The 19,783-nt window shown below is 39.9% G+C and overlaps 1 protein-coding gene across 1 annotated transcript in view; it reads left to right on the plus strand.

Annotated features, from left to right (window-relative positions):
• Positions 1-38: 38 nt before the first annotated feature.
• Positions 39-19,783, plus strand: part of LOC102251060 (patched domain-containing protein 4) — a 56,818-nt gene continuing 37,073 nt past the window's right edge. Inside the window, exon 1 of the mRNA XM_014548579.1 lies at positions 39-641. Within this exon, the coding sequence (XP_014404065.1) occupies positions 39-641 (603 nt within the window). The remainder of the gene's footprint in view (positions 642-19,783) is intronic.

A 19,783-nucleotide genomic window follows, 5' to 3' on the forward strand; every position in this document is an offset into this window, starting at 1 on the left:
GCGGGAGACCCGGGTCGCCCGGCGCTGACACGTGTCACATGTGCTTTTTAAGACGGCCGGGAGCGCCTGCAAGCTGGATCTGGTGGAGGATGCTGCTGCGGCAGGTGCTTCGCAGAGGGCTCCAGTCTTTCTGCCACAGGCTGGGCTTGTGCGTGAGCCGGCACCCCGTCTTCTTCCTCACCGTGCCCGCAGTCCTGACCATCACCTTCGGCCTCAGCGCGCTCAACCACTTCCAGCCCGAGAGCGACCTGGAGCGCCTGGTCGCTCCCAGCCACAGCCTGGCCAAGATCGAGCGCAGCCTGGCCAGCAGCCTTTTCCCCCTGGACCAGTCCAAAAGCCAGCTCTATTCGGACTTGCACACTCCCGGGAGGTATGGCAGGGTGATCCTCCTCTCCCCACCCGGGGACAATATTTTGCTCCATGCTGAGGGGATCCTGCAGACCCACCGAGCCGTGCTGGAAATGAAGGTGAACCACAAGGGCTATAATTATACTTTTTCCCATCTGTGTGTGTTGAGAAATCAGGATAAGAAATGCGTGCTGGATGATATTATTTCAGTGCTAGAGGATCTCAGGCAGGCTGCCGTCTCCAATAAGACAACAGCCAGGGTGCAAGTGAGGTATCCCAACACTAAATTAAAGGTATGCTCCTCCTGCATGCTTCTGCCAATTAAAGAGGCAGCACTTCATTTCTTGCCCTAAACAAGCAAAGAAAATGCAGAGGTCTCACTCATCTTTAAGACTCAGAAGCTGATGCTTCTTTCATTTTGGGGGGGAAAGATGGGCAACTGAGTGAAGAAAACAGGCAATGAATGGTATGACTAGATATTAAGAATATTCAAAGTCAAACAAAACAAATGCCAAAAAAATGAAAAAAAAAGGAAAAAAAATGATTCCTGAGACCCTGCAATTACATCTTTGTTCAGGGTTAATAAATCAGTGAATGGAAAGGGGGAGGGGGAATCCTGAACAATTTGGGGGATTTCTTTTCATTATGGGGCTCAATGTATTTCTTATTACTGATTACACATCCACCTGGCGCCATATCCACCTATCTGCATCTTCAGCCTGGCTTGATTTTGACATGTAGGGAGTTTTGTCTCAGTGCCCTGTGTGAGTCTGTCTGAGAGTAATGGGTATGAATGCAGTTGGGATTCCAGGAACTGTGTGTATGTGTGTTGGCATAGCAAAAGGAGCAGGGATTTTCTCTGTGTGAAAATGGGAATGTGCAGCTAACTGATGTACTAGTTTACTGAGCCCTGTTATCTTCTTCTCATGAAAATATCTAAACCAAGGCAAGATTATTATAGTAGCAGAAGAAAAGAAAAAAGTCCACAATCAGCAAAAATTGCAAAGGATGGTTATTTCAGCACTACAAATACTGTGCTGTTTAAACGCTCAATTCAAATTGTGTTGCTCCAATGAGATTTCTAAACTCATCCTACACTGTCAGGATTGAGCTGCTGCGGGCAATGAGGCATGCAGTCTCCAGGTGACTGAAGTTTCAGGGACAAATGTGACTTCCAAAGAGTCACTGCACCATTTGTATGCTCGACCCTATGCAGGCTCAGAGGCTGCACAACCAAGTATTCCCAAGACAGGGGTTTCCCCAGAAGAAGGAATTTTCTTTCTTCTAATGTGTGTGACGAAGGGTGTGTGTGTGTGTGTGTGTGTGTGTGTGTGTGTGTGTGTGTTTCCATAGGGATCATGGAATAGGAGGAACCCCAGGTTCAATAAATGGATGGCCTAAATATAGGAAATCGCTAATATTTCTGTTTATCTGATATTGTCAGCATCTATACACACAAAATAATTTTCTCATGATTTTTGAGATCAAAAGCCTCTTTTCCCTGAACTGAAGGAGGATTTAATGCACTTAGCAACTAGGGATTCCTTGGGAAACCTCATCACCTGCTTCCTTTTAACATGTTGTTTTTATTTAAATGCATCCGGAGGCTGACAGGGTTTCAGCCCCTTGTTTAGTTGAACAGCCCCTTGAGGTTTAGTGAAACTGGACAGATGATTCATCAGCTTGAAATCTAGGTAAGGGCTTGTCTGCTTCACACTTATTGAAGGGAGTATGATGAATATACTAGTATGTGGTTGGGCAGCATGCTTTTCATTTTCTGGATCCTTTACATCAGCATTATTGCTTGCTAAACAAAAGGATGTGGTGGGGAGTGATCTTTCCAGCTACAGCCTTTTAACTGAGTTCTTTTCTATGCCAACATCAGGTGTAAAGAAAGGTTTGAAACTTCCGTTAGTTTTCCCTATTGAGCCTAGTTTGCACTTTATTGAGATGCATTCTTTGTTGGGTCCCTTGTTTCCTTTATTCAGCAGTATTCTCTAGGTGTAAGAGCTTTGGCCAACCGGCCACTGTGGACATTTTGTTTATCATTATGACATTTATAGTACAGACCCCTGAGGCCTTTAATTCACTTATTTAATAATTGTTAGTTGTGCTCCTATGATTTACCAGGTGTTCCTCTCAACACATGAGATAGAATTTGAGGCACAAAAATCAGGGTTCTTACCCTCGTGGGGCTTAAAAGTAGTAGATGTCAGCGTTCCCACCCAGAGTTACCTGTAAGCAGGGACTCTGTAATTTTGGGGTCCATCATTGAGCCAACTCCATGCTAGGCCTATAAGAGGGGCTCCATCTAAACTTGTTGCCTGATTGGTTGGTCGATCTACGTCTTGGTAGAAATTAGAAGATAATCATAAAGGAATGGAGTAATAGATTATGAAGGTCAATGTAGTAAAAGTAGAATTATCCACTAACCATAAAATAACTGAATTATATATTGGCTCTATAAACTGTGAAGCCCTTATTCTGCTATATTCTAATGTCAATGTCTCCTCAAATGTGTTGGCTTGACTCTCACTGCAGACATCAGTGGTGTCCTTAAGCTATGTTTGGGTAAATGAATCCTTGAAGAATCTTCTGTGAACAATGGGCCCTCTCAAGCTTCCAATATAATCTCATACAAGCGAATGCAATATAAAATATAATTTGTGGAGTACCGTGGATACTTAGAATCCTATCAAAGGCCCCCAATGACTTTCAGGTTAACTGCCTGGCACACAGTAAAGGGATATGGCCTATTTCAATTGCATGTTATTTGGAAATAATTTTTTAAGTCATGTGTGGCAGTGATATTCAAAGAGTGTCCCTACGATGCTGACACATGCTAAAGTTAGAGACTTTCTGGTGTTGGAGGGAAAATTTTTATATGTATGTTTTGTGGCCCTCTGATTCATTTGCTTTCCTCTCTCATATTTGGATCACCAACCTTTCCACCTCAGGACAATATGGAAAATTTTAGTGCTGGAAGATGTTCTTGGTGGGCAGGGAACCAGAAGTTGAAGAAAAATGCAAAATAAATAGCAGTGGCTGGATGATAGACCAGGGATTGGCATTTTCCTGACATGATATAGCTTAGAGGTAGTCTGAAGATGTCTAAACAACGATTGACAGAATGGAGTGGTCGAACACCTTAGTTATGACAACCATAAGGGTGCCTTCCAAATATTATTTATACACCCAAGTAGTCCTGAACACAGAAAGGGTTAGGACTTCTGATAAACATGATTATCTTGACAAGGTGATCCAGACAAGCAGGGACACAGAAAGTTGCTAGTATAGAATTCTAAACAGAGGCTCAGATAAAGCTGGCATGAAAAAAGCAGCAGTCAGCTTAGAATAATACTACAGAAGAAATAAACATACACATTTTTGAAAGCTGTGAGGAAAACAGGCCAAAATCTGAAATCCCTACACCTATATAATGTGAACTCCATCATTGTGCCTATCATTATAATCTTTATGTTGTTATATCTCTGATTAGGCGCAAAGGCCATGTCTTATATTCCTTCTATACTAGTCACATTCCTGCAGCCCAACCTTGTCTGTGTCTACATAGATAGCAGTCACATCATTGATTAGTAGGTTCATTAATTTGTACATTTATGCTGTATTATCACAAAATCATCATCACTTTTTAAACATCTGTGACATGCTTTTTGGAAAAAAAGGCATTATCTACATTTTCCTGATTTCTATAAAGTATTTTTGACCCCAATAATTTGGGGGTCTTTTTTTTCAACTTTTAAAACATCAATTTTTAAATTTTCAGTTAAATATATACATATTGTTGAAACTAGTCTCGTGATTAAAATGAGACTAGCACTTAGAGTCATTATGCAAGGACTACTCTGGACTCCAGAATGTGTTTTCATTATAATTCAAGGGGCTCAGGTGTTGGAGGTGATATTTTTCTGCCTCTTAGGTAGGCCATCATGACTGCACTTTTCCATCTGGCTAGTTCCAAGAAAGGAAACAATTCCCATATGTCCCCTGTTCTTTATTTTGGCCACAGTGAAAAAACAAATAAAGGAGAAACAGGCAAATGTGGTCCATGGCAAATGGTGAGAAAGGAATGACACAGATTTGATTCCCCTGCTGCCTGTTCTTCCCATTAAGTTCCATTAATACCATACCTCTGGACACGTGTTTAAGTGGAGTGTATATCCTTCAATGTACCATATTTAGGAATAGGAACAAAGAAACACTTTCTGCTTTTTAACAAAACGTAGTGTTTCTTTGGGTCCATGTGGAATACATCTTCCCGGTTGTGGAAAATGTTGCCATTCGTTTTTTAGTTCCTATCTCAATGGAAGGACAACTTAAGCCAACATGGAAACTGAACACTAACAATATTTTTAGAGATTGCAAGAAAAGTTATTCCATAGACTTCTTTCCCTAATTCATTCTAAAACCTCTAAAGACATCCATGTCAGGATCTTCTCTGATTTAGGAAAAAAACATGGCTACCTTACTGAATGTTCAGGTTGAGTCCTAAGTGATGTCAGTGTTTTATATATAGCCTGTCATGTTTATAAGTCTGAGCCAGAGGGAGTCTTTATTTTCATTTTAGAGGTAAGGAGACTAAAGACCAGGAGGTTAAGCAATGTTGAAGTTCCCAAGGTGGGGCATTTTGAAGCTGGAATTTAAATTCAGATCTGTCTATAGTGACCTTCATATTCTTTTATTTTTAATATATTTTTATTGATTTCAGAGAGGAAGGGAGGGGGAGAGAGAGATAGAAACATCCATGATGAGAATCATTGATCGGCTGCCTCTTGCACGCACACACTGGAGATTGAGCCCTCAATGCAGGCATGCGCCCCAACTGGGAATCAAACTGTGACCTCCTAGTTCATAGGTCTATGCTCAACGCTTGAGCCATGTTGGCTGGCCCTGACCTTCATATTCTTAACCACAGTGCTATGTTAGGCACTAGTACCTCCTGCATCATTCTCCGTAGCAACAGCCCGTTGTACTAAGGAAGAACCAGGGCTGTAAGTCCCAAGCCATGTGAAATCCATGTTAAAAGATCACTAATGCTCTTTCACAGCAGCCCCCATGCTCAGTCAGAAAGGCCAGCCCTGAGGAAGATGAAGTGAGGCTGATCTGCCCGTAAGGGAGTAAAGCTTGCAGTTTGGGCAAACTCCTACTCTGTATCTACTGTGGAACCTGCCACAAGAGTTTAGCAAATTCCTCACTGACCCATGATTTCACCTTTAATATAATATCACATCAATTCAGAACAAATTCGAGTGAGGCTCTAGGATCAACCTTAAGTGGGAATCTGTGTAATGTGACCCAGGGTTCTGATCCATGGCCTTAGGTGCCAGATAGGCTTGAGTATTTCTATCTTAGATTGGCATCAGGGAAAAGGATTGATGAGAGAGCATGGAATAATACAATAACACAATGAGGACTAAATTGAGAAATATTCAGGAGACCTAAGTTCTAACCCCAGGTCTTTAAAGAATAATTCCTGGACAAGCCCCATCACCAATCTGGGCTTCAAGTCCTAGGATTTTTCTGTAACAGTCCATCGTGTAGTAGTAAGTATCATTATTGTATATTTGGGGATATATTTTGAAATATTTTTCCTTTAGAGTTAAGATTTTTCTTGATTAGATTTGAACTATGCTGTTGAATGGTGTTACTCATAGGGTCCTAACTAAATTGTTGCACATATATTTCCTGGTCACGGTAACAGGGTGAGTTTGTTTATGAAATTTTTCAGAGCACCCAAGTAGGCAAAGGACTTGCTTGGTATTGGGACTAGATCCTGCTCCTTGGTTTCAACAAAAACTTATTTTAAATGAAATTAAATAATTTTTTGGAAGTATTTATGTTTCTTTCCATTTTTGAAATTTAAGAGTTAAGAGAGGGTTTTAAAAAATGGAACATAAATGGTTCTGTCCATTGTTCTCATTTCCTTACCATCAGCTGAGGTGATGGTGGTTTCCTCTGTGGCCAGCGACCACCAAGGACTTGGGAATAGGGTGGGGAGAAGGCAAAGACATACAGCATGGTGGAAGTGTGGAAGGGACTAAGGCCACTCCAACTCCCTCCCCCCACATCCCCCCAAAAGAAAAGAAAACCACTCCTTTGCCTCTCCTGCTGTGTTAAGCAAGAATTAAAAGTGCGGTTTTTTTTCTTTATCAGTCCTACTGTTACATTATTATAAATGAAACAAGCTGGGATGTGCTTTTCAAGATATACTGTTTGAAGAATATTTTTTCTTTTAACCCATTAGCTATTACACCATGATTGGACCACATTGCTTTTAATACAGTTTAAGAGTTGATCAGCATACCGTATGTCCACACCTATTCCAGATATGTCCAGACATTTCTACGTATGCTTACTATCAACATTGGGAAAGAGGATGTCTGGAAATTCCAGGATTCTAGATTTGCATAAGACAGCTCTAGATGGACAGCAGGTCTATGTCTTCCCCAACTCAGTCCCCTCACCCCAGGGTGGAAACATGGGAGTGACTCATTTCTGTGATTGTTTCTGACCGTGCGAGGTGGATAGAGTTACATTCATCACATCCCTGGCCCACGGAAACATTTAAGCAATACTTCCGACTTAAAAGCATGCCAACTTGCATTGCAAGACAAAACTAATTTGCCACAAAACTAATTTTGTTGTGTTCTCTAAGACCACGCTGCTCAGAGTGCTGTGTATGGGCCAGCAGCAGCAGCACCCGGCAGCTTGTTCGAAATGAAAACTCCCCAGGTCTCAGCGCAGACCTATGGACCAGAAACTCATTTTAACAAGCTCCCATGGAGTTTGAGAAGCTGAGGTCTAAAACAAAGGTTGACCTTAGTATTGCTCATTCATGGCTTGAGTTTTGTTTTGTCTTTTTTAAAAATATATTTTTATATATTTTATATGCCCTGACTAGGAATTGAACCTTGACCTCCTGGTTCATAGGTTGATGCTCAACCACTGAGCCACACTGGCTGGGCCATGGCTTGAGTTTAAAGTAACAAAAACACCACAAGAAAAAAAAGTGAGTAACTGAGCTCATAGCCATATCATTTAACCACGTGGTAGAGACGTTGAAGAAACGCCTGAAGAATTATTAGGCAGCTGTTCCACAGTGAGAAACCTTCACCTCTATCATCTGTAACTGGGCCTGTCACCTGCTTAAACTTAAAGCTGATTGCTGTTGTTCAATATTTCCCCAAAATGCTGAAATTAAATCTATCTCTTTAAGAGAAAAATTAGCAGCATTTTTCTCAAGCCTCTTTGCAGTTATGTCACAATAGTAGCAACATTAAACCCAAATTAGACTAATTATGTTAATATTCCAAGAACGCAAGATATGGGAACTATACATAGGAGCAAGAGTATTTGGGGGAACTGAAACACACGATTACAGTGGTGTGTATTTTGAAAGGAGCCTTGCAATCCATGCTTTCCTCAGACAGGATTGTTATGATTATTATGGCGAGCCATTCACTGAAATCAAAGTTATTCTCTGCCATTCAGGGGAATTCAGGGCCTCTGAAAGCTACCTGATGAGCAGCACTCAGAATGAATGGACTGTGTTTAGTTACGGGATTTGTGTTAGAACAGCCAGTGTTTTCCCTCCAGAACTACCCTCCCAACATGGGGAGGCCACACCTGGGCCACTTTCACTTCACAGTCTCCGAGGCAGAAGGCACAGTACAGGCGCTGGGTTTTGAAAAGCGGAACCATGTTTAAAGGGTTCTCCTAGTTTCAGAAGGTCTGAGAGCAGCTCCAGGTGTTCCTGGCAGATGGAGGCTTGATGGGCTATTTAGGGTTCAGCCTCAAAGGGGTCACTTCCCTTTGAATGTTCAGTCTGTTCTCTCACCTCACCAGGTCTCTTGATGACATGGAGGGAGAGAATGTTCAGTTCCAATGGTCACTGCAGGCTGGTTGTCACTGCAGGTCATACTAATGTGGGCAAGACATTCATATACACATCCGTTTGGGTAACTATTTTAAGTGTCTGTTCCAGATTCAGCAAGGAACAAAGCAGATGGGGTGCTTGCCCTCCAGGAGCTGAAGTCTAGGGAAAAAGACAAAAACCTCATGGGTAAACCCATAATTGCAGGTTATCATGGAGGAAAAGTACATGGTGCGGTGAGAGTAGGATATGAAGACTTGAGGGTGTGAGAAATCACTTTCCTGAGGAAGTGACTGTGAGCTGAGACCTGAAGGGAGTTCACATTCTTCAAGAGTGGGTTAGATGGTAGAAGCAAGAGTACAATGGGGAGGACATGGTCGCTTAGATGCATGGAGCGAAAGCCACTGTGGATGGATGTTAAAGAGTGATGATGGTGAGGGTGCCTATGGCTGTGGTAAGACTTTCTTGCCAGGTGGTGTCACACAAGTTAGAAGAGAGTCTAGGAATCTAGATTTCCTAGGTTTATATCTGTCTTCACTGCATTAGCTCTATGACTTTGCACAGATATTTTAACTTTGTAATTTAGTTCCTTCATCATAGCCCCTACCTCTTAGCATTGAGTGGATTAGTGAGCTCATGATACCTAAGCAGTGCTTCTCAAACTCTGTGTCAGCCAGTGATTCCGAGGCCTCTGGTCCATGAACCACCCTCTGAGTAAGAAGGGTACATAGCCCTTAGAACAACACCTGGTTCATTGTCAATTCTTAAATGCTAGTGGTTTCACTCCTTAAGCACTGACACTGTGCCCTTATTCGGAATTGATTAATTGACTCTCTTGTGAACTCATAATTATATGAAGAACCCTTTTTTTCTTCAACCCTCAGAGTTGAAAATCTATGATGTGGTAGTTATTGCTATTTTCTCAGTAAGTGCAACATGAGGGACATAGAGCTCTCTTCCTTTTGCACTAAAAAGCTTGAGCTTTCTCCAGGGTTGCCGTTATGAATGTGAGGTCTCTTTGCTACGGACGGTAAAAGGCAGGTAAGGAAAGTATGGGACCTAGGTTTCGATGGTTACTGGATTTGGAAGTATCACAGAGGTTGCATTTTTGTGGTAGTCTCCACAGAGCTAGTCTGGACCACTTTCTCCTCTCTTGGCTTCTGTGACATTTGGTTTTCCTTGTATGTCTCTGATTGTTCTCTGATTGTGGATCACTGCCCTTGTTATTCTCATATTGATCATTGTTCCCATGAAACAGTCTTTTTCAATGTCTGTTCTCCCAATATTCTCATTCCAGCCAAACATCTGTTTTCTTCCATGTCTCAAACACTTTTAATGGCATCTCTATTCTGTCATGTACTCAGGCTCAGAATCTGTTACCTATGATTAACCTCTCCTTTCTTTCCAACCCAGCCAATATATATACACAAGGTAATACCTAATTAACTACCAGGCCCTGTTCACTCTGCAGCAGACCTTCTCAAGGTGGGGTCCTTGCACCCACAGCATCCGCATTACCTGGGAACTTGATAGACATGTAAATGATCAGATCTCATTCCAGATCTGTTGAATCTCTGTGGGTAGAGTCCAACAAGCCCTCTAGACCAGCGGTTCTCAATCTGTGGGTCGTGACCTCTTTGGGGGTCGAACGACCCTTTCACAGGGCTTGCCTAAGACCATCGGAAAACACATATATAATTACGTATTGTTTTTGTGATTAATCACTATGCTTTAATTATGTTCAATTTGTAAAAATGAAATTGGGGGTCACCACAACATGAGGAACTCTATTAAAGGATCACAGCATTAGGAAGGTTGAGAACCACTGCTTTAGACTATTCTGATTCCTGCTGGAGTGTGAGAACCACAGTTCTATAGTTTTAGTGCTCCATCGTGGTTGAGGTCAGAGGGAGCTTTGAGAAGACTGATGTCATGAGTCTCATCTCCAGAGATTCTGATTTAATTAGTCTGGAAGTGGCATAGACATGGGGAATTTTTAAACCTCCTCTTTTGATTATAATGGGTTACCAAGGTCTCCTTTTCAAATTTATTTTCCTTTAAGCCTTCATTACCTATTTTATTTATGTGACAATCTAACCTCTCTCACATAACTTCTCACAGTTGGAACCTAGCCTATGTGACAGGATCCTCTGCATTTCTTGGTTATATTTTCCACTAACCAAATCTTGCAAGGGCTTCCCATTGCCCGGAGAAGAAATTATAAACTTTTGACAGTGGTCTCTGAGAACTTTCCTTGGACAGGCCCCCAATTTTATTTGCAGTTTCAGGTTGCAATACACCACCTGCTGCAACCAAACCCCAAAATAAAGTCACCCTGAACTTTCTTTTTTCCTCAGTGCCATTTACACTTTTCATTTTGCTTGGAATTTCTGTTACCCTCTCAAACTCACACACATCTCCTGAAAGCTAAGGCCCCAAAGCCACTTCATGTTTCCATGAAGCTTTTCTAAGTGCTTCCCAAGATAGAAAACATTTCCATACATGTTGGAGGTACTTCAAAGGCAGTTCTCCTAATCACAGTGTTATTTGTGTTTTAGATTTGTCATAAGCCTTTGCTGAGATATAACTGCATGTGCCTAAGAAACCAATAGGTTGGTAGCCAATCGATTATCCTGGGAGATGCTAACCAATAAGGAGGAGGTCGGTAGGGCAAGCCTTTGGGGGAAGTTGCAGGGGAACAGGAAGAAAGCCCATCACAGTCTCAGTCTGATGTTCTCAGGCTGTGCCTGAACCTGAATCAGAGATGGTCACAGAAAGACATTAAAGTTATTTTCGTGAGTGGTCCTGAGATACCTGAGGCACAAGCAACATAACTTTGTGCTTAGAGACAAAGAGCCAACAGAAGGGGGGGCGGGTAGAGAGAGAGAGAGAGAGAGAGAGAGATACATTTCCCCACAGCACACATGTAACTTCAGCTCAGGTGAGGCTGCAGGGAACATAACATGGCTTAGGCATTTGGTAGGGCTGACAGATGCAGCAAATAAAAATACAAGACACCTAATTAAATTTGAATTTGGATAAACAAAGAATACTTTTTTAGTACAAGTATGCCCTAAATATTGCATTATTTACCTAAAAGTTAGATTCAATTTGGTGTCCCATATTTTATCAGGCAGCTGAGCACTCTGGGAGTTCACAGAATCACATCTGAGGATGCCAGCAGACTTCAAAGCATCATAGGGATCCACTCCAGTTGTCACTCATAGTGCTGGTCATCGGTCTGGGGGCTGGAAGGAAGACCATGAGAGCTCTATTTGGGAAATAGTAAGGATATTTGAAAGACTCCCAGAAATGCGTGGGTGAGAGTTTACAGGGGCCAGAGTTCCTGTCTTATTCAAGTGGGGATGCAAGCAAGTGAAACTGAAGTTCCTTTTAATACATCCTCATGTCTATGCTCTGGCCTTAGGAAGCCCAGGTTACATTATGGTTTTAATAGTTCCAAGTGATTATTTGCTAGTAAAACGAAAATTGAATGAATAAATGGAAAAATTTATCCAAAAAGTACACTGGATCAAGATGCCATTTAACAGACATGTCTTTGGTTTTATATCTTATCTATGAGAAGATGAAAAATATTTATATACCAAAAAAATTAATTAAATTAAGTTGTAGGAAAAATAAGTACTGGGAATATAATGTACAACATGGTAATTATAGTTAACAACACTGTATTATATATTTTAAAGTTGTTAAGGGAGAGGTATTAATTATACTTAGTGTGGTGATCATTTCACAGTATATACATACTAGTATATCAAATAATTATGTTGCACACCTAAAACAATGTTATGTCAATTTAAAAATTTTTTAAAGAAACTGTGCATATTAGGCAGAACAATATCTGTATTAAAACAGCCCTTTATTATAAATTAATTAATTTAGGTCAACACTGTGGGTCCAGAAGTTTTTTCTTTTATAACAAAGAATCTATCAGTATTCAGATTTAAAAATCATTAGATTGGGGAGAGGGTAGTTTATTTAACTGACCATGCTTGCCATTGGAATAAGGTAGGATTGAGAATTTCATAAGCAAAACTGAGAGAGGTCATGAAATGTAAAGGAAATTATTTTACTATTTTCATTCATTCAACTGTAGAGATTGAAATTAATTTCTTAAAACATAGGGAATTGTATAAAGAACAAGAGAACTCCTGCTCCCCATTAAAAAAGGAAGGAAGGAAGGAAGGAAGGAAGGAAGGAAGGAAGGAAGGAAGGAAGGAAGGAAGGAAGGAAGGGAAGGAAGAAAGATAGATGATGGGTTCAAGTTAGTGGAAATTTTTAGGCTGAAATCTGAACCCACAGTGTCTACAGGCTCGGTTCCCCTTCCCATGTATGATATGTTGCATTGAAACAAAGATGCAGCATGCCAGTAAATATTTGTACAACATCACCAATAAAATAGACGTGCTATTGAGAACTCATCTCATATTCCTTCAAGATTACAAAGTTTTAAGGGTGTGGATCATATCTTGGTCACACTTCAAGCTTAAAAGAAACGTGGAAAAAGTCAAGCCTGTTATTTCTCCCTTCCCAGGAACGAGCCCTTTCCAGGGCTCCTGCACAAGCCAGTTTGGGGGATGATCTGTGTGAGGCCCATTCCTGGGTGGACGAGGCAGAGCCTGGGCAAGGCAGCATGAGGACAGCAATAGTGAGTGTCCCAGGAGACAGACATGCACCCTGCTAGAGCTCCCAGGGCTGGGAGGGGTGTGAGAAGTTCCGGGTCTGAACTAGTTTATGACCCCTTTTCATAGGTAGAGCATGCCTCTCTAAGGGAATAGCACATAAAACTGGCATCAGCAACTTGACTTTTATTTTCATTTCATTCTTTTCAACCATCTTTCTCTTGGGGATTATTTTTTTAGGGAATTGGGTTTTTTCTAGACTGAGAAACTTGTGACTTTTTTTTTTTTAACTAACCACATCTTATCAGCATGTCTCTCACTAAACAGTATTCCAGTTTATAATTTAGTTAACATATCTCAAAAATTGTTTCTAAACTGATGTGATTCTACTTGTCTTCTTCCTGTTGGAAAAATATTTTTATAATTGACAACTAAATTGACAAGAGATCCTCACTTCTCATCTTTCCCTCGGTTCAGTATCCTGAAACCTTATTGATGTTAAAATTATAAGTATTGACAATCTGGCCCATTTAGTCTAAAGCAATAAATGTTTTTTATTGTGGTGGGGGTTTTAATTTCTTAATGGATTGAGATAGAGGAACTTCTTATTGATTGAGTTTCTCTTTTAAAATTTGTAAATAATGGCCCTGGCCAGTAGCTCAGTTGGTGAGAGCATTGGACCAATTCACCAAGGTTGCGGGTTTGATCCCCAGTCAGGGCACATACAAGAAGCAACTAACTAATGAATGCATAAATAAGTGGAACAACAAATCGATGTGCATCTCTCTCTCTCTCTCCCTCTCTCTCTCTCTCTTTCTCTCTCTAAAATCCATCAATAAAAAAATAAAATAAAATTTGTAAACAGTGAAGAAGAGAGTACTAAAAAGGAAACAGACAAACCTATGTTTGAATTTAATTTCTTCATTTACTAGCTGCAGGACTTTGGACATGTTACTTAATGCCTTTGTCCCTGCTTTTTATATGTTAAGAAATGTTATTATTAATATCCATTCTGCTGATTTTTAAAATTTCTGGCACTTTGTAGTTTCTTAATAAATTGTAGCTATTCTTTATATAAACCCAGCATTATAATGACACCAAGGAATGATTAGAATGCCAAGTGAAAAATCACTTACAATCCCACCACCAATTCTATAAACAATTTGTTTTCATCTTTCACTACAAAATACACAGTGTATGTTTTTTATGATCCTGTTTGTTTTCACTTTTTCATAAGCATTTCCCAAATTATTTTATTTCTTGCTCAAAATTCTGGCAAGTGACTCTGGCAGAATTTACTTCACTGTTTATCTTTGGGTATTTCTGGGGCGATGTTTTTGAACAATCTTTAACAGGCATAAGGAAGAAAGCAAAATATTCTGGCTTGTCAACAGAAGCAGTAGGAAAAGAGCATTTCCTTGTGTGATTTAAAATGCCACGTTGGTAAGTATGTGCCCTTATGAAAGCAAGATACAAATATAGGTCAAGTTCCAGGGGAGTAGGTGCCCCCAGAAAGGGCTTGGGTAAAAATTAGAAAGACCTGATTTATTTATAGACCCACTCCTACATGCTCTAAATAGCTGTGCGAAGGACCACATCCAAGATTAAGCTTCTAAGAGTACCTCGTGGCTTATCCTACTGCAAAGTAAATTTTCCCTCTTTCCACTTGCTATAGCTCAGTGATTCTCATAAAAAACACTTCAGGAACTTCCCAATTATATGATGCCTGGGGCCCCTCCACAGACCAAGTGAAACGTAATCTGCAGGGAAAGGACCCAAGAAATGGCATTTCTGAAGCTGCTCGTATGATTCCAGTGGATATCCTGATTGAGAAACACCGAAGGGCCTCAAACCAGAAAGCGATCCCCCATCTTCCCCAGCCCCTTTGCAGTGTGTAGGTTGAGAGGATAAGGGAATAATCTGCTTTCCCTGAGCCTCAGCTTCAGGCTTAGTCTGGGGTCTCAAAGGGGAGAGCATTTGCCCTGACAACGATCAGCATCGCCCCACCAGGTAGACTGCCTCCATGGGAACTCTGTGGCTGAAATGAACAGCTTCCTCCTCTGCTGTAATTCCCCGATCTGGTACTGCCTGGCCAGAAATATGATGTCTTAATCAATTTGCTGTGCTTCAAAGATGTCCTAGATTGCTAGTCATTGGGAAGATCTATCCCTTGACACTTTAAAAGGCATCGTTGCTTAATACATTTCTGCAAGGAGATTAATAAAGAAAACCTTAGGCCCATAGTAAATATTTATTATTATGGTGATAGAGCCAAAGGTAATAAATCTTGATCACTCCAAGAAGTATAACACTAGGACTTGAAATAGACTCAATTTTTATTAAGCTGTTATTAAGTCCTCGATTTCCATCAGAATAACCTAAATTCTTTCACATACTGAGGTGGTCAGTGTTTGCTAATTTGTACCCAGTTAATGCTAACCTTAGTTAGCCCATCCTTTTTTTAAAGCCTCACCTAAGGATATTTTTCCCATTAATTTTTAGAGAGAGTGGAATGGAAGGGGAGAGACAGAGAGAAACATCGATGTGAGAGAGACACATTGATTGGTTGCCTTCCACAGGCGTCCCAACAGGGGTTGGGGATGGAGCCTGCAACCGAGGTATGTGCCCTTGACTGGAATCTAGCCCATGGCCATTCAGTCCATGGGCCCATGCTCTACCCACTGAGATGTTAATGCTAACCTTAGTTAGCCCATCCTTTTTTTTTAAGCCTTACCTAAGGATATTTTTCCCATTGATTTTTAGAGAGAGTGGAATGGAAGGGGAGAGACAGAGAGAAACATCGATGTGAGAGAGACACATTGATTGGTTGCCTTCCACAGGCGCCCCAACAGGGGCTGGGGATGGAGCCTGCAACCGAGGTATGTGCCCTTAATGGAATCTAGCCCACAGCCATTCAGTCCATGGGCCCATGCTCTACCCACTGAGAAAAACTAGCGAGAGCTGTGAGCCCATCCTTTTGATAAGCACATAGCACGTGCTGAATAAATGGCTTTTAAATTGTCACACTTTGAGTATTAAAAGTGTGACATTAAAGATTTTGAAAATGCTCCCAGCCTTAGCTTAGCCAAAATTCATTTACTCTATAGCCAACCCCTACGTCTTCTATCTTTTCACCTGTGAAAATAATATTAACTTCTTTTTTTAGGCATATGAGTTCTGGGAAGGTTAAGTACTAATTTTAGCAAGCTTGTGACTTCTAACTCATTCATATATGAATCCTGGCTTCCCCAGACCAGTGTGGCAAGTCAGTCCATATTAAAACAGTATTAACACAATGTCTAATTAAAGGGAAAGTATGTTCATTAAAGTGCAATAAATATTTAAAGTAATTTCAGCTACATAGAAGCTATAACAATCTAAGTGCCCTTCTTGGGTCAGTAGAAAGCTTTTCCATTAGCATCCCAGTGGGTTCACAAATCTTATACGCACTCTCTTATTATTTTTAAATGGCAATTATAAATCACCGATACGGCGAGGTGAAAGGATGTGCCTCTAGTCAATGTGAAGGATGTGATGTGCACCACTGTCCGCTGGTAACTGGAAATCATGCTTTACACAGAGAAAACCACTTATTTGTTTCCCCAGTACCACCTTTATATTAAATACCTTATTTTTGGCAACAAGTAAAAGCATTTTACACAGTTGAATCCATACTCGCCTTCTATTTTGCAGAGCCACATAAAATAGGGAATTGGTTCCTCTTTTATTTACATTAAAAATACTATTAAGTAATTGTGACATACCTTAAACGAGTTTGACATAAGCATCATATTATGTGCATATATTTTCACAAGACGTAAACGAGACAGATTTGGGAAGGTTATCTGATCTACACACTTCAGAAAGCCCAGTTATATATAAACTGTCTCAATACCTACTCACTAGTGTCTCTCTAGAAGAAAATTATTCTTTAACTTTTTTTAAAACAGGTATTCAATTTGTTCTTTCTTCAGTAAAGGGGAACCCGGGTCATTACTGTTATTTTTGAACCATCTTCTACCTGTTACTTTGGAGATGGTCATTATATTCCCGTGGCCGCCTTCTCTCTGGCTGCATACTCTGTCACACACAGACCTTGTCCATCTCACAGGCCTTCTTGGTTTTAGCCAACATTTAAGGTTGGAAAATTGATATGTCTCCTGAATCTTCAACACATATGTTCTGTTCTTTATAAAGATATACAATATCTACCCTGCTCCAAACCTCCCCCTCTGGGTGTTTGCCTTATCTCAAGTGAATAGCTTTTCTCAATAGAGATGGGGTCCATGCTTACATTGTTTCAGACCACGGGCTAGGCACTGGAGTTACAGAGATAAGTTACAAACCATCTTTTTCAGCCTACAGTCTAGTGAGGAAGACAAGGAAATGAAAAATTAATACAGCATGTGGACTTGAATCTTAAAATCTCCAATTCTTAATAACCCAGAGTTGGTGCTACATCAAATCCAGCCTCCTTGGGGGCTCTATCATAAAATCCATCACTCTTTACTGGTGGGAGAAGTCTTTCAGAGACATTGATTTTAATCTGTAATAAATGTTTTCTTTTTCCAAAATATACTCATTAAAATTGAGGTCAGTGGAGAGCTGCTCTCCCTAAGCAGAGAAATATTTTGCTATGATCAATTACTGTGAAGGTTATGAAGTCAGCATAAAATCCCAATAATGCTATAGACTTAAAAAATGAACACAAAGCAAGAAAATTTTATGGGTATGGACCAAGAAATATCAAGATGAAAAAACACGAGGGTCATAAATTATCCATAAGACCTGGCTAGAAAATTGTTGGATAGTGGAACTTTCCATGACCCCAAATCATCCTACCCTCAGGTCTTTCCTCCCTAGTGTGTAGTAAATGTTAGGATAATTGTGGGATTACCAGAAAAAATGAGGCATATATACAGTTACAAAGCATCTTTTACAAATTGTGAAGCAACCACAGCTATGAGTCTGGCATTTTTAATAAGGACAAAGAATAAAGAGTTATTTTCTATTTTTGTTTACAGCAATGTCTGGTTTCATAAACCCTGATTTAGTGCCCACTTGGGTGATAGATCAGCATTTTTATTTCCATCAAACAAATTAGTTTATATCTTTAACAACAGCTCACAATAAATCTATTCTAGAACTGGATGTGTAATTATATTATAATCAACAAAATATATCTCTTATCTTTACCGATAGAATGGAAGTTTGATGTATGCTTCTGGGCATTAATGTTTACGTAGAAATTGTAGGACTCTAAGTCCCTGTGTTAAGAAACATAAAATGGAAATGTGCCTTTTTCTTTTTTTCATAAGGATTATCCTATACCAACAAAGTGAAGCGCAGGATTAAATAATTGCCCAGTGTATTCAATTATCACAAATAGAAAATCTAGTTATTGTTATCTGTCTATGGAAACACTTTTCTTTCGCTTTTCTTATCTCAGTAATTGTTTCAGTTCTCTTGTTGTTGTTTTCTTTGTCGTTGTTATATGTTTTAATTTAGACATTGTATGACAGCAAGTTAGGAAGTCTCTTCTAATTTTTTAGAGGCAAGGACAGATGATGGTGTGCCAGATGTGGGTCCACAGGAGAAGTTCGACCACAGATGGGGATGTGCACTGACTTATTAGAAAAAGAAGAATTATTTAGGGTCATCATCTTAAATACTTAGATGACCCTAAGTATTTTGTGTTATTTGAAGCAGGCACTGTTTCAATAAGATACAGGCACTCATTTGGTCCTCACCAATAAGTCAGTGAGCACTACCTTATATTAGCTTTATTTTTACAATGAGGAATCTGAGGCACCGGTGGTTAAGCAATTTGTCAAAGCCCACTTAGACTGGAGTGAAGTCACTATTCTTACTGCAGCACCTACATTTAACTGCTAAACCATTGACCACACATTCACCACATCGGTAATTTGATCTTTAGTTTGCTTGTCTGTATATTTCCAAAGTTATTCCTGATGGTTTTCATAGGAGATTCAAGATTAAAAGTGGAAAAGAATTCGCTGTATTATGGAAGTCACCCTTACCTAGGACTAATAAAAGTATATTCCCTATACCATCTTTTCCCAAAGCAATTTAGGCAGTTTTATTAAGTACAATTTATGTGCACTTCATTTAATTGATTGAATTTCTGCCTCTTTTCTTGGAATACTCCTCTCATGCCTAATAAACCTAACTAATATCATGGCACTTCTCTATTATAAAACTATTTCTCTTTATTATGGTATTCCATTATTACTTTTTCTACTAACAACATAGAATGACCCTAAATAATTCTTCTTTTTCTAATAAGTCATGCTGATACCTCGTTCTTATGAAGGCCAGAAATCAAAGTCCTCATCCTGGCTTTGCAGAATAAGAACCACTGTAAATAGAAACATATTTGATGTAATTTTAAAATGACCTCTTCCTGCCCCAAATTTAGACTGGGGAAAACTGGCAGCCAAAGGCCTTCTAATTTTATTTAATAACCACCATTCTGAGGGTTCCCAGAATGTATGAAGATGATGAATAAACATTTATAGAGTTTCCACTATGTGCAAGATAATAATCAATTATGTGTCTCTGAAGCAGTATGAAATACTATGGCTACCAGCAAGGAATTTACATCTCAGTTGACATGTCACATATATATCGTGAGCATATAAGGCAGTAAGCTCCCAGTGAGGGATGCAGACTCTACTTTTGGTAGAAAGGAGTTTCCCTAAGGCTTTTGGGATGAAGTAGGATTTGAGATCATTCTAAAAACAAGTGTTGCAATCCATTGGGAAAGTACAGGGACAACACTTGAGACAAAAGAACAACCAGTGTTTAGAGCAGTGATGGCGAACCTATGACACACGTGTCAGAGGTGACACGCGAACTCATTTTTTGGTTGATTTTT

Source organism: Myotis brandtii, unplaced genomic scaffold (assembly GCF_000412655.1).
Source record: "Myotis brandtii unplaced genomic scaffold, ASM41265v1 scaffold515, whole genome shotgun sequence".
NCBI classification, from domain to species: Eukaryota; Metazoa; Chordata; class Mammalia; order Chiroptera; family Vespertilionidae; genus Myotis; species Myotis brandtii.